The 16739-nt window shown below is 39.0% G+C and overlaps 1 protein-coding gene across 2 annotated transcripts in view; it reads right to left on the reverse strand.

Annotated features, from left to right (window-relative positions):
• LOC145450392 (uncharacterized) overlaps positions 1-16739 on the reverse strand; it is a 38808-nt gene that overhangs the window by 14558 nt on the left and 7511 nt on the right. For both annotated transcript variants that reach the window (XM_080328915.1, XM_080328914.1), the window contains exons 4-15: positions 12627-12750; positions 11605-11774; positions 11375-11539; positions 10325-10424; positions 9628-9734; positions 7796-7894; positions 7044-7088; positions 6673-6817; positions 6422-6532; positions 6291-6366; positions 5825-5920; positions 1066-1192 (exon numbers count right to left, since the gene is read on the reverse strand). In XM_080328915.1, the coding sequence (XP_080185041.1) occupies positions 1066-1192; positions 5825-5920; positions 6291-6366; positions 6422-6532; positions 6673-6817; positions 7044-7088; positions 7796-7894; positions 9628-9734; positions 10325-10424; positions 11375-11539; positions 11605-11774; positions 12627-12750 (1365 nt within the window). The remainder of the gene's footprint in view (positions 1-1065; positions 1193-5824; positions 5921-6290; positions 6367-6421; positions 6533-6672; positions 6818-7043; positions 7089-7795; positions 7895-9627; positions 9735-10324; positions 10425-11374; positions 11540-11604; positions 11775-12626; positions 12751-16739) is intronic.

Here is a 16739-nt window from a genome sequence, read left to right on the forward strand (position 1 = left end):
CTTGTATATTTTCGATGGCGGAATATACGGCCAAAACTAGAGATAGCTTGGAATGTTGGATTTTCACATTTATAGATATACTGCTAAAGCTCGACACTTTTTAAAATTTGAACATTACTTGACAACGCTTTCGCTTAAATCGTGATGTGGCAGTCAATACCTATTTATCCCCCATTTTTGCGTACCGGGACCAACCAGAATAAAACAACACCATCCTACCAAAAAACCTTTGAGACTTTACGAAAATTCGACGGACACATCCGAATAACTCATGACTAGGGCTTTTTTTTGTGACTTGTCAAAAAAAGTCAAAATTAGGTCAAAATTGTAGCGTCAAGACAAAAATTTAAAAATTGTAAACAAAGTCATTTTTTAGAACATGCATCTCGTTTGTATCGTAGATTTTGCACTGTTGGGGAACTTATCATTTGACATTTTTCAGCTTGTAGCCTACTTTATAGGCCTAACGTTGTAGACGGCTCATTGTCTGCTCATTGTGAATCCAAAACATTCAAATAAAACAAATTGGTTGACATAGTGTTATGCTCAACATACCGCAATATCCTAACTGAAGCAAGACATTGCATGGTTTTTATACACGGTGATGCGTCACCAGCAGTGTACTCACGCACAACTTCAGTGTTGTCAGCCAACAACTGCTACTGTTATTAAACGTTCTTCATACATTCTTGGCAAGCTACTTAGTAAGGACATACACTTTCTACCCGAGAATGTAGGAACGAATTCTTCATATAGGGCGAGATTTTGTTGAAATTAGGTTTGTTTCATGAAAAAATGTGTCAGTTTTTGAGTCAAAAAAGTTTTCTTCAGGCCGAACTACTTCGTAAGGACAAACTACTTCGTAAGGACAGACAGTTCGAACCTGAAATGAAGATAAGTAGTACAATTCTAACATTATGTGGGAAAACACAAAAAATTGCGTACGTTAGGTCAATATTTGGTCAAAGTTAAGTTTTTTAAGGTAAAAAAATGTCAAAATTCTGATTTTTTCGGTCAAAATCTTCTGTTTTTTAGGTAACAAAATTGTCCTACTCAAGACCTTACCGATCATCCACAATGCACTCTTGAGAAACAGAAATTTAATAAGGTTCGTGTCGGAGGAGAACGGGCTTGGATTGCAGTTTTGACATTCATCAATACCAGATCTGCAATCATTGGTTCCGTCACATACCTGGAAAAGTGGATCGCTTCCGTGAAATCAGGTGTCTCGAAAGAAAGTTCTTTATCACAGATTGGAATTTATTCTTCACTTCGGTGTACCGGGGTGTCGAACTCAACTTGCGTCGCTGGTCGGATTCAAACCCATCAGTCAAATGATTCCAAAATTATACCTCAAAATCCGTGTTCTTGTTTTCCACTTGAATACTCAATCATCAAGCCTATATGCATAATAGCCACGAACCACAGGGTTCTATTCTACCTACACCTTCATTAGGAAACAATGGAATTGGTAAAATTACGATTATTGGCAGGTTGAATAGTTATAGAAACTTCTAAAACGACTGCTGTACCGACGATATACGTTGACATATTGCTATGATTACTTTGTTTCAATAGTCCTGTGTATGCATTGTGAGGAATACAAGCGAGTTAACCGTAAATGCAGACATTGAAATTAGGCTCATCACACTGGTCAACAAAATTGAAAAAAGTTTTTGGCAGAACATCTAGGAGTCGTTTCTGGGAATTTCAAGGATGCTGATTACGCATATGACATTTAGTTTTGCCAGGTTGGCTCTAGTTTAGAAGATACTTATACTCCTAAGAAAACCCCTAAATCACTGTATTATTTCACTGGGTAGGAAGTAAATCGTAGCTTTTTCTACTTTTATACTGCGCATAAATAGATAAAAGACTATGAAAGATCCTCACGTCGTCCTCATTTATTCCATCAATATTAACATGACCTGCATGATGCGAGATCTCCGTTCGTCGAAAAACAGTCTATCTAGTCAAAAAATTGTACTTTTGCACAACAAAAATATATTTTCTCCTGCGCCAATTGGTCCTTTTACCAAGATGAAAGAGGAGTATAAAGCTATCAAATTTGTCCTTGAAAAGCTTACCTACGATACTCACGATTATCTCATTTATATTGACTTGTAAATGGATAATTTCCCGCTGAGTGAATAAAGTGGGTATAGTTAGTATCTAGGGATGGTGTGAACCTCTGAAAGGTTCAGGTTCGTGTGAACGCGAACCTTTTTGAAAGGTTCTGTGTGAACGCGAACGTGAACCTCATGACGTCACGTGACGTCATATTGCTAATTCGAAGCCTATCTTTCAATGTAGGGATAGCCTATATTAATGTACACGATACCTAGCGACGACTCCGGCCACATAATGCTACAATGCTGAAGTACATATTGACGTTTTAAACGTCGCTGAATGTATCAACTGAGGCAATCAAATGATATAATGCTCCCATAGAATGAATATCATCCGCCGCTTTGCCAACAATTTCGAAGAGGACTTGCCAGAGAATATAAGCTTACGCCCTAACGGTCTTGGCCAGACCGGACAATGTAGTCGTCTGAGTATTGCTTCATTGATATTGAGCAGAGTGTAAATCAGGTTTTTGTACTTGATACCGATATTAGGCTATCCCACAAGATATACAGCTGTAGCCAACACCTTGCTCGCACGGATTTAGTTTTAGTGATATACAGTAAACATATGAAGTCAAGATTGACCCCGTACGCCTGATAGATTTGTTACATCAAAAAACGATGTCAATTTCATTGAGTGGTTGATTAAGCATCATTCGCTGACTACATGTATAGCGTATGTCGCCCGTGATGTTGCGTGATTGTGGGCCAAGCTTACAGCAGAGAGTCACTAAACAATAAACATTCACGAACGGAAGGCTAGTAAAATCTTTTGAGATTGTCAAGGTGCATGCTCGTTTTATGTTGATTTCTCCTGCTGCCAGCCCCATGCATAGACTGGCCCGCAGTTGAAATGCAATAAATTCGAACCAAAGATGTCATAATGAAGTGAAAATTGGAATATATGAAAAAGGTTCACAGTGCAGAACCTACCAAGGTTCTGTTGTGAACGCGAACCTCTAAATTTCCGAGGTTCACACACAGAACGCGAACGTGAACCTCACGTTCACTCCATCCCTATTAGTATCCCTATCAAACGAGAAGCTTAAATCTGGTATCTTTGATGAACCTCAGATTCATATACGGGTGAAATATTCCAATCTCATATCAAGAAATGAGCCCACTGCATGGCGTTCTTTCTAGGATGTAGTAAATAAAACTTTTTGGAAGATCACAAAGCACCGATTTACAAACAGTTGGTCCGAAAATTGGTATCTGCATATCGTATCTGTATCTTATCTGCAATGGGAGCAAACATGAGCATTAAAGTTCACTTTCTGTTCAGTCATCTTGATATATTTCCTGATCATCTTGTTGATTAGAAGGAACAGCCAGGGAACAGATTCCACCAAGACATCATAACCAACAAAAGAAAGATATCAGGACAGATGAGATGGGAAGACTGTTGCTGGAACCTGTCTAGAAACTGCACTAAATTGCTTGCTAGCGAAAATCGTTCAAGAAATAATTTTTTAGGATAAATTATTATTATTATATTCCAATTGATATTTTTAATTTAAAACAGGTGTTTGACATGAAACTGATTGAAATAATGCAACGTTATTTCAGTATCCAGGTAAATACCTTAATACATAACTTGTGTTTATTTATGACCATGATATTTTTGAAAGTCTATGATAAATCAAACATCTCTAAGTATAATGCAGTTGCTTAATTTTGATTTAAAGCAGTCTACAATGGGTGAATATAACAAGTAGATTGAATTTCTGAACTTTGTATTACGACTGAGACGATTTTTTTATCAAGCCCATACAGCGAAAATATGAGATTTTAGTCAAAATATCCCCACGCGTTATCTCAAAAACCAGAGCCAATTGAAAAAACCAAGGTTATATTCGGAATCAGTGCCCTTCAGAACATGCCAAAACTACTCTCACTTTGTCTGCCTAAAATATGTGATAACTAGGGCAATTTGTTCTTGGCATGCCAAAAAAAGTCAAAATTAGGTCAAAAATGTCATTATTGTAAACAAAGTAAAAATATTTTTACAACCTTATTTCGTTTTCATCGTAGATTTTTCACTTGAGGGGAGCTTATCATTTGACATTTTACAGCTTGTAGCCTACTCTGTAACGTTGTAGACCAGTGGTTCCCAACCTTTTTCGACCCATCGCCCCCTTTTCAAGCTCAACACCGATCATCGCCCCCAAATTTTGTGTACCGAAAATTGGGCGTACAAACTATAATCACTGGCGGGTTGACTAAAAAAAAAAGTCAACTTTTCGGCTCGAAGCCTAATTTGACACTTTTGTAACTAAGTTTCTGTGGGTTGACTAAAAAAGAAAGGTCAGCTGTTTTGACGCGTCATCGCCCCCCAATCGCCCCCTTCGCTATTTTCGCCCCCCGTCGCCCCCTTTGTCCATTTTCGCCCCCTATCGCCCGCTAGACTGCCAAATCGTCCCCTGGCGGGCGATTTCGCCCACGTTGGGAACCACTGTTGTAGACGGTCCATTGTCTGCTCATTGTGAATCATAAACATTCAAATAAAACAACTGGGTTGACATGGTGTTATGCTCAACGTACCGCAATATCCTAACTGAAACAAGACTGCTTGGGGATTGCATGGTTCTTATATGAAGAAGCGCATTATGAAAAATATGGTGATGTAGACACCATTGTAAGAATGAAGCAACACGGTGTGTCACCAGCAGTGTACGCACGCACATAACTACTGTGATTGTTCATAGGGCCAGATTTCGTCAGTTTTTGAGTCAAAAAAGTTTTTTCAAGCCGAACTACTTCGTAAGGACGGACAGATCGCACCAGAAATGATGATAAGTAGTAAAATTCTAACATTATGTGGGAAAACACCTAATTTGCATAATAATTGCAAAATTTGGCCAAATTCAAGTTTTTTAAGTTAAAAAAATGTCAATTTTTTTTACGTCAAAATCTTCCGCTTTATGGTAAAAAAATTGCCCTAGTGATGACCAGTGACGTCAATATATCACGATTCTGGTTTCTCTGAGTCTGTAATTCGTAAGCGAAAAAGGAGTGCGACCACAGATATTTAAATTATATTTTTGTGTAATTATATTTTTGCGCATATACTGGTTTCTAACTGACGTCAGCACTTTAGCGAATAACTACTTTTTGGTTCATTTTCCCATAAAGTTGTCTACTCACTGTGCACTTTTTGCCTTCTCGGAATTGGGTGTCAATGGCAGCGACTCGTTGCTGAAGGTGACTACAGGGTCACCGCAACATCATTGTCGGATGTTTATTATGATGTGGGCTATGAACAAGCTTCACATTTGCTGTACTGAGGGATGATATAACGAAATTGTTTCGTGCTAAAAATATCAACATTAGTTAAAAATGTGCTGGATAACCCGACTAGAAAACTGCCGATTCGAGAATTTTTACGGTAAATCATAAAAAAGGTCGTTCTTCCTGCCATACTCTTGCAAGACCCGCCCGAATATTCGCATTGTAGATTTCGCGTCATTTATGGCGTTTACTAGCTGTGCCAGTACATTAGCCTGACAGTCAAAGCTAGATTGGAGGACGAATTCCCAAAAAGAAATTTAGGCGTCCTCGGAGGACAGTTTCGATTTCCTAAAAAATGAGAACAAATCCTCCTTAAGGAGGACATGTGCCAACCCTATACATACACACAAGAGAAGGAAAGTTACACAATGCTGACGTGACATCAGTAGGTTTGAAATATATACCTCGCTGTTTTTAATGAATACTTTCGAACCTCCGTCTTCGCAGTAGAAATGTGTATGACTCGAGCAATGCACTTCGTCACTGATGTCGTGGCAATCCTGCAGATGTCATCGATATATCTTACCGTTGGTTTCGAGATACACATTTGTGGCTACCACATAATATAAATAGTGTATTGGTTGTAATCACAATGAAGCAGGTTATAAAAATACTAGTATTCCAAGGAAACACAATCAACCATAAAACAAACCCGTTATATGATATAATTTGGGGAAGATGATGACGCGAACCACATTGCACAAGCATATCACTGCGAAACTACGATATTGCCATTGCTCAATGCGTGTTTGTGGTCACCCGACTTCAACAACTATATTCGCAGCAATGTAGTTTAGCGAAGTGATGACAAGGCGATGCTGCTGCTCGTAAACGTTGCTAACATATTTTTTCACGGCGCTCACAACATACCTGGATACCGTCACATCGACTTCGTAAAGGAATGTGAATAGGCAGACTCGAAGCACCTTTATCTTTACAATAGTATCTGTGCGGCAGGACCGGACTTAATTTGGTCATGGAGGCTATAATAAATATCTTACCTGTTTGGACAGAAAAGTTCATCCATGGAGAGGTGGGGATGGGTCTCGTTACATGTAGGATCCCCGTCACAAATTTCCACCCCGAGTAACAGTGACCCAGAGTTATTGCACCTAAGAGTTACAAAGCACGCGTCGACATGAGACAGAAAAACGTTACAGACGTGACATGAAATTCGATATATAAAAGAATGAACCCATAAATACGGCCCTTTTAATATTATGGTCGATGATAGGCCGAATGTTGGTCTTACTTGAATGCTTGTCCTGGTTCTATAAATTGGCAATATCCAGGCCGGTTATCCTCACATCCACTGGCCATGCATTCGTCAGTCGCTCTGGGACATGTCGGTATTCCATCACATTTCTGAGCATACATTGGGTAATATCGCTGTAACCCTGAGAAAAAAAAGCAACATCTTATATATTATAGAGATCGGATGTCAGTTCATTCTAACATTATACATGTGTAACGAAAGAAAGAGGAGAAAAAATGTATTTGCGCCACATGACAAAGTCGACTAACTATAGTTCACCAATGGAAACTTCTGCTGTATTTTATTGTGACGTTCGAATTTGTGAGACAGAGAAAACTATACAGTATTTTATCGAATAATTTACTCACTCAGTCCATATGGTATTCTGACTATGAGCGATGGATCTTCCCAATCTGTAAGAGAAATCCCCCGATAAATGAAGAGACTAAATAATCTTAATCATGATCCATCACACGATATCTTTGATACTCTATGTCGAGAGTTGTAAATGTCTAAGTACAGATTACTGTACAGAAATCAACCCATTATGCACCCAATACCGTGCATTTAGAGCAGTTACATGTCCATCCGCGAATCATACCGGTCGCGTGACACAAAGGCGCCAATAACTAATAACTATGGCAAGTTTTTGCAACTTTTGCAACTTTTTTTTACAGCTTCCGGCAGCTTCCTAAATACTCGTAAGATATGTGGAATTCTGTTTTAAGCCCGTTGAAGGAATCTTATAGTGCAACTTTTTGCAACATTTGTCAATTTTTTTCGTGCAACTTTTTCGAATTTTCATGAAAGTATTTTTTCGATTTTGGTGAAATACACGGCCAAATTCGACTGAAACACCGTAAATCAGCACAGAAATAACGCCTTTACGGGTATTTCGGGAGCTGAGCCGGGAAATTGGCTTTTTTTAGTCAACCGAGCAAAATGTGGTCAAAATACAACTTCTGCAACTTTTGTTAAAATTAGAAAAATAAATGCAACTTTCTCAGGTTTTTAGTGCAACAAAAACTTGCCTTACTAATAACACTTGAATATAAAATAAAGTTGTGGCAAAAGAATATAGCCAACATGATTTGGGTAGTTGAATGATCACAAATTTTACCTGCAACGTATGGGAAAAATCGCCTGTAGTAATGACAGTAATGGTTGGACAGTTCAGGACAAAACTTTTCGTCGGATCCGTCTGCACAGTTACTCTCGCCTGAAACATTTTAATTATTATTTTCAGAATGTACCGCGCTGTATCGCTTTTGGATTGCGGTTATGTCTCTTGCAGCCAGGGCTGTGGAGTCAGAGTTGGAGTTGAGGAAAGATATACTGGCATCAGTCGGAGTCGGAGTTTGTAAAATATGCTCTGAATCCAACTCCAATTACTCTAAAAGCGAACTGAACGTCAGGAAATGTTACTCAAAGTACCATTGCAGTAAGGGCAGTCATTAAGTTTTTCACATAGGCCAAAATATAATTTGTCTCTGCGAACATATGTTATTTTAATTTCAGATAACCATGCATGTCACCTTTTCTCCCTTCATCGGGTGGCGGGTATAGCATACTGGCTAGTTTAGCTGCAGCAGGTGTGTCGTGTATGTTGATTGAAATTCATTCGGATGGTAATACGAGTAGGCTACTTAATTAATATTGAGAACCAAATTTTGTGATTTTTTTGGATAGAGAATAGTTCTATGAATATGTTTTAATAGAATATCGCAAAGGCAGAATCCATATGCTATTAGGAATCATTAATAAAAAATAAGTTGGTTCACTTGGTAATGGTCATAATTAGGGCAAGATTTTTTTACAGCTTCTGACAGCTTCCCAGATACTCTGAATCTATGTACTATGATGTTTTAAGCTGTTTGGAGGGACTTTATAGCGCAACTTTTTGCAACTTATCTCTATTCTTCGTACTAATTTTTTCTGCAACTTTGATCAAATATTGAATAAAAATGTTAAGGAGTGATTTAAAAACATGCTATAAACTATTCCTGGTATGGTTCTATTCCCATTTATTTGCATAACAAAAAGGTAGCCTGTAGGATGGGTTAGCTGCATCTCACTGTTATCTATGACACAATGGCTTGCAAGCAGGAAATTCAACTACCCCTGCCTAGCGCGACCGTGTCCGAACAATATCTAAATAGATCGCTGTAATAATTTTGTTCCCATTTCACGAACGCTCAGGCGAGACCGCCGAAAATTACATTTTCACTAAGTCTCCTTATATTTTGTTAAAGTCGCCAAGAGTGAGTGTTTCTACAACGCCCTGGGTCAAGTTTGCAGACCTGGAGGGTTTGTGGTGTGTTATTTGAATTGTTTTAGGGGGAGGGGTTATCGTTATGTGCTAGTTGGCTTTTCGGGGTAAAATTGTACCCGCATTGCGTAATTTTATTCATACTGTGTCTCGCCAGAATCTTTGGCGGCCTTGCCAGAATGTGCGTGAAATAGAAAAGTAACAAATTTGACTGCTCTATAGGAACTAGAGGTTATACATCGGAACATTTCGAATATCTCACACTCTACTAATTCAACAAAAATTATAAATGCAACTTTTTACAGCAACTTTTGTCAAAATTAAGTGCAACTTTGTCGCGATTTTAGTGCCACAAAAACTTGACCTGGTAATAATAATAATAACTACAACAGCAACAACAACTGAAATGAAATAAATCTATAATATTTTAGTACATTTACAGAAATATTGGAGTCGGAGTTATGTGAAGAAAATATTAGGAGTCGGAGTCAGAGTAGGAGTTAGGTATATTGGTATATCTCTGAAGTCGATGGGAAAGTGAAGCGACCGCACTACCCTAGTTATAACAAACGTTGGCGTATGGCGAGAGTCTATCAAGCGCTATCAGCGGTATAACTATAGCCGCTTTAACAAAAGCAATATCAGTGGAATTGGTAATAGAATCAACTCTCCCTGGTACGCACCGTCACAAAATTCGGACAGTCTGATCCTTGTCCTGTTATCGAAACAGGTAAAGAATTCGTCACTGTCCGCACAATATCGTTCATCTGACGCATCGGAGCAATCGATCCTACCAAACAGTCATGCGTCAAAGGACAATCCGCAAAATGAATGGAAGTCGCAGAAAGACAGATAATTTGCTTTGGGCACAAATACTAGCGAAACTGATATTTTCAAGATGATCGCGAATTGTGAAAATAGCATTGATAGATTTATAGAGAGGTCCCATATCTTCGGTGAATACATAGGCTATTATGGTAAGTTACAATGAGCTAGTACATAGTTGTGCGTTCGCCTCTAGTATTTCCTGTGGCTACAACAGCTAGGTACTATTCATAATTCTAAATAGTCTCAGTAACAACACTTGCTATTATGCGTTTTCTCGGTTACGTCATTTTAGTGCTACGTGAAATCACAGCCAATAGTATAGATTCGGAGCCTTCAGATCTAATGCAAATGTAGGTTACGCATATTCTAATTATTTCTGTCTTGTCGTAGAAGTTGGGGAAACCCTTCAATTAATTTATGAGGTCAATAATCCGATTTCGTATTCATTTCCCTTGACCCGGAGGAAAGTGCCTTGATTTGTATCAACTCGTTGATTGCGTCGCAGTTGACTCCCGGACCATACTTTGGACACCCTGCTCTGTAATCATTTACTTGTAATCGCATATGTATGAACTAGGTAGGCAAACTTTTGTGTCCGACGATGTCTCGGGTAAGTTGCACATGATCTGTCCCGGGCATTCACAGTCGACTCCTGGAAATAAAGTAGCAAAGTCATAAAATCATGAAAATTATGATAGGAGTTCACAGATTATTTGGCACTCTATGGCGGCATCGGAAACTGAGAGTGCATTGCAGTAAACCTGTCTACCGTGTTTTGCCATAATGAGTGCCGTCAAGTCCATTGCGTATTTCAGAAACTCGATCATTCACAAGCCATAAGTCAGTGGCTCCTTAACCGGTTTAGCCGAGATCCAAAATCTTGTCAGTTGAAAATGTCGCATCACAATATGATGACGTCATAATCACAGACAAACGTCGAAGCTTCCTTGCTGTTAACGATAAGCCTACTGCTTTAGTTAACGGTGGAATATAGTGCAGATATCGATACTAAGAATACATAAGATCTGAAAACATTAAACCCACTGGAGGTGAAATATTAAATTATATACGCGCTTGGTGATCATAACAATGTCCTTCTCTTCAAAATTTGGCAAGAATCAACAGAGCACCGGCAAGTCACGAAACTGAATGGCAAAAATGTTTGACTTCATCATCTCTCATATATCAATTGCACTCCAGCGGCAATATGGACAGACAACTGAAACTCGGATCTAGCCTTCAAGACAAAAATGAAGCTGGTTCTAGCGAATAAACACTGTAGCCTGTATCTTAATGTCTTGTTGTCAAATAGATTTGGCGTAATTATCTCGCCCAAAAAAACCATACCGATTACCGATGCTCGTTACAACCACACGACATTCGACCTCGCAGAGAATTTCGCATGAGCTTGCTTTTTAGCAACACTGCACAGTTATGAACTGAGTGTTCATTTGAAATGTATTATAGGTCCTTATCGAACGTTTGAATAGAAAAATAGTCCAATATTTAATGCATAATATGTATAATATGTATAATATATCATATAATGGAATAAGGTGTCTCGATCTGGAAATATATTGAGCATTATTGGAAATCGCTCACCATCACATACGGAGTCGCATATTGTAAGCCTTGTATAGCCCTTCTTCGCAGTGCAAAGGCACTCATCAGACAGATCGGCACAGTGAATTGTACCATCACATAATTGCTTTTGGGGAATAATCAGCGATCCGTCTAGGCACCGAAAGCACTTTGAATTTGAGAACGCTGGGAGACGATAATGTTTGTTTTTAAAAACTATACTGCTCTGCAACTGAAATTGTTTTGCTCACAGTTGGTGATGTATTGTCCTTCGCGGCCTTGTGCATTGAAATCACAAAAACACTCGTCCACGCCGTTGTCGCAGTTCGAAACCCCATCGCACACATGATGGTCCGGTAAGACACAATTGCGTGATTCGTGTTGTTGAGTGACGGGGCATTGGAAACCGATCGGCATTGATCTGAACGATTTCATACCGGCATATGAAATGATAATGGAGCAGGTGACAATATCAATATAGGAAAGTGAATTCGAACGTGAATACAGATCTTTTCGAGTTGTATCCGAGGAATTCAGATAAAATGCATGAGGATTGTGGATAAGCTTACTCATGAACTACCACCACCCCTTCTAACGAAAATATTGTATTTTACCATATTGTACGGTCAAGATCAAGTAAAAGTGCTTCCGGTGCGCATTTTGGCATGCATATCCAATTCAATGAGTGAAAACGAGTCAAATACCCCGATGTTATGGATATATATATATCCCAGGGGTGGTGTTCAATGTTCATGGGCTGTGTTTTCGTATACCACTCCAAAGAAGGCGCACAGCGGTGGTAGGCCTATACATAAACATTATCCACTGCAATTATGGGATGTATCTCCATAAGAATGGGTGTATTTGACACATCTTCACGCACTGGAATGGGATTGAAATGAAAATTTGCTACCAGAAAGTGCTGGTGGACAGATTTGCATCATGCTGGAAATCTAGTAAATACGCCTATTTCCTACCCACTGTACGTCTATATTCAAGCATTTATATCATCTCTACTTGCAGTATACTTGGATGATTTTTATTTAGTCTAAATTTAACTTCCACTCCCACTTGAACAGTTTTCACAGCTAAATTTGAATTTCAAATGGTGTAAATATGGATAAAGGAGTAAAAGCTGGATCGTTTTACGAAAACAATCGTCCAAAACGCCTCGCAGGTGGCATATAGTCTTGGTCTAGCTATGATCACAATCGAGTGGATAATAATGTCTTGTAACCATGCGATGCATATCTAAATGTCTGGAAATTTGAACCTGTTGTATAGGATTTCGTCCGATCCGTCTGGACAGTGTTCTTGGGAGTCGCAGAACGACGCCTTCACGGCACAAGACCCATCTAAACACTTAAAAGTGTGTCCACAGTCGCATTCGTCAAGTCCTGTAAGAAAGTTCACCAGATTATTTAAGAATGAGTATTTCAGCTTTTGTTAGTATCTTCATTGAGACATCGAGCGAACTATAACAACGTATACAGACTGTTATGGCCTATAAGGTTATACAAGACCGATGTCACGCATCCGGGTTAAGTGCGCACAAATGCATACATCGTATACTTGTGTGGTTTGACAGCCATTGTTAGTTGAGGGTCCCGTTTTGAGTACTTTTATGATTAGTCATAAATCGGCCAGGACAGGTTCAGCTGCGAGCCTGACGGTCTACAGTTTAGTGAGGCAGACCGCGCAGCCGTAAGTCAAAGAATTTTCAGCGAATGAAGCATATCTCTATTAAAACAATACGGAGACTATACGGCGGAGCGTGCACGTGAATGGGGATTTGTCTCTATAATGACAAGAATCAGCACTGACTTCCGATAATTCAGCATAGACTAACGCAGTGGTTATCGGTCATTGGTACTTCGCGTATACCGGCAAAACTTGAAAAAATATATTGCGGACCGATGAACCTTCAAAAATCAACATCAACCCTAAATTTAATCTACGGTTACCATACGTCCTCTTTTGAGAGGATATGCCCTCTTTTTAGACTTTTTTGAAAGTATCCTCGGAGGACGCCAAATGTCCTCTTTTTTGAGATTTTGTCCACGTTTTTGAGAATATTGGTTAAAATAGAGTAAAATTCGAGTGAGACACAGTAAATCAGCACTGAAGTAACGCTTCGTCAGCTAATTCGGAAGCTGAATCGGAAAGTTGACCTATTTTTTAGTCAACCAACCACAAAGTCGGTGCAAATTTACCGTTTTTTCCGTATTTTACTCCAGAAGTGTAAGTCGGAAAATTTTGAAAAAGTGTCCTCTTTGCACATTTCCACAATATGGTAACCCTAAATTTAATCACGATAAATCTATGCAAGTCGAATGGATAAATTAATATTAAAAACTTCATTTAATGCTGCCTCTTTGATATTGTAGTAGTATTGACGTTTCTGCGAGGCGAAGCTATCGAATTCCTGTTAGAGACCACTAACTTGATTGTAATTGCTTGGTATCCTTTGAAAGAAATTAGAATTGGCAGTTTGCTTTATATCAGGGGTTCCTATGGGTCGCGAATGGTGTAATTTAGGGTCGCGACACCATCAGAGAGATCTTTTAATATGTATCTAATATTTGTTGAATTCCTCGCAACAACAAAAATTCCTTCACGCTTCGCGAGATTTCTGTAGGTAGTTTGTGCGTTTACGAGGATACTGTCTTGGATACTATATATAGCCAATAGCAGGACACGTAAAAAGTCATTACTACAACATGGCTTGATCATAAAATATGCCGTTCTTTGGGTTACACAAATTGGTTTGAATTCACGACAAGATTTATCCGACATGTGGTCGCTCACCATTAGGATGCTTTAGTCAGTTTAGTGTAGGGGTGTGCAACGATTGGGAGTGGAACTATGAGCCACAGGCCTTGCGAGGCCAATAAGTAGGCTATGTTTTCACGAAAGTATCAGTGAATATTATTTAGGTACCGGATTGCTTGATTCCGCTCACACCGCATTGTCGCTCATATCAAATATTTCATCGCATTAAATATGGCCCACCATAACATTTGAAACTACCATTTCGCAATCAAGCAATTACCTATCATATCGTAATCTAGCAGCCCATGACCTGTCCTGCTAATCTGGAAAATCCGGCTTTTCTTAACGTTACACCTGTTTTAGCAAATCACCTTTGAAGCTTTATGGACGAAAGATATGAAATATATTTTCCGCTTTTTAGAAGCGGTATTAATATTGCACTTTCAATTCCGAGTATCATACTATATGAGTTGTAATTACTTTCAGTTATCTGCAGAACATTCATGTTGAAGCATAAAAGCAAGTGTAGTAATTAGAGCCCGACCGATATGGGATTTCTGAGCCGATACCGATAAGACCGATATCCAGTACCTCCACCGATAACACCGATATATTCAGCCGATATTCAAAAGATATGGAATCTAGCTAAGGTCCATATTTAACACATCAGAGTATTTCTTTCAACAACTTTATACCGCCATTGATATGATTGAACATGAAATAAATGATCCAGGAACTATAAAAATATATCAAAAGCACCAATCCAGCAATTGCAGATTACAGTTCACGAAGCACAAATTCTCGGAGTAAACTTCTGTGGTCTTCCATAGATGATGTATATAGTACTAAACACATTGAGCAGTCTTTCACTTGGTACCATAGTTAGTGGCACAGCAAGAATTGGAAATCTTTCTTCATTTCGGTTCCACCGCTCCATTGCAGGGGATCTTTCCTTCAATGGTTTCACCATATATTGATATTATTATTGATATTCTTCAGGCAATGCACCTGGAGCCTTCAGCAAATCATTAACAAATAGCTGAAGAGAATGTGCAAAACAACTCAAATTGTCCACGTCTGCAACTGCTCCACCCATTCCCCTTGGGCCTTGACCATGACCAGCATTTCAACAATCAACATTTTACGCTCTTTTGTCAGAATTGGCCAATGTCATCATGGAATCAAAATTTTTGGTATCAATTATTGGCTTTACTCCACGTTTGCTTGATTTTCTTGCCCTTTATGCTTGCATATTTCCTATCATGGTGGCCCCGCAGGCCTCAGTCAGACGACTTCATACATTACTGGAATAATTAGCTCTGTCTGTACCGAGCCGTGATATGTTTCGACGCGACGCTTTTCTCTATCATTACGAGGGTCAGTCCAGCATGATTGAAGTTCTCATTTCTCTTACTGATTGAAATCTTCTGCAGACAACTATCCATCCAGCTGCTCTCCGTCGTTGGTGATCGATTACTGCAGGGGGACTCCCACGAAGTCAGTGGGGCATAACGGTGGTTAGTTATCTATAATATTTTTCAGATAGGCGCGCCTACTGCCCTGTATGCAGTATGCACTATATGCAGCTTGGCGATTTATTTTTATAATTTACCGCCCTCACGTCTTCTATTGACTTCTCTGACTCCCTGCCACCATGTTGTGACGTCACGAAAATGGCTGATATTTTTTTACCTTCAATGGCCGATACCGATATTTCTCTCCGAGCGTGATATCGACTCGATATTATAGGCGAGCCGATAATCGGTCGGGCTCTAGTAGTAATGCCTCTATTTTCCGAAAATAAAGCTACATCAAATATAAATTTTACGAGCCACAATATTTGTTATTAAGGTATATTATAATCGCGCAATGTGTTGAAACCGTATCCAATACAACTTCTCCGTATTGCTCTTCGTCTATAAATTAGGGGCCCTATAATATGGGGTAGGGCGCAATGCCAAGATATTCTCTAAAACGGGGTCTTCTACTAAACAAAGGGTTAGTATCGCATTTTCATATCAATACTATAATTTGCATCCCATGATGCGAAAGAATGCTTATTCTGTCAAAAAATGATACCTCCTGGGATGGATCAATACGAATCAAGCTCTCTGCACCTTCCACATAGCTCAATTTGCAGCTTTTGACAGTCCATGCGAACGAATTAAGACTGTTTTCAAAACTACTTATGTTATGTTCTTGATCTTGTTTGAACAATAACTCATACGACGAGGTAGCAGTGATCAGTATATTATACAGCAGAATAGCTCCAAGGCAGCGACACGATCCAGAGTAGAGGTAAACGAAAAGACTACGAGACAACAGAACACAGGGTATAAATACAAGCACGACACACGGGGAAATAATGATTGGCTGTAATTACTAATCCTAGACAAATAAGAGATAAACGATACCAACGTAAAATGCACGAACATAACAACTTACTTACTTAAGTAGATTTAAAGTAAGTCAATTCCACTTCTACTTCAAGTAGTTTTAGGTGGCCTATGGAAGAAGTACTTCTATCCGTACTTGAGTAGCTTTCTTGACTACTTTGATCACCTCGGCATACACATGACCGTAAAAATGTAGCATAGCGATATTACAATGCAAA

Source organism: Botryllus schlosseri, chromosome 11, assembly GCF_051294905.1.
Source record: "Botryllus schlosseri isolate E-star chromosome 11, Bs_hap1, whole genome shotgun sequence".
Taxonomy (NCBI): domain Eukaryota; kingdom Metazoa; phylum Chordata; class Ascidiacea; order Stolidobranchia; family Styelidae; genus Botryllus; species Botryllus schlosseri.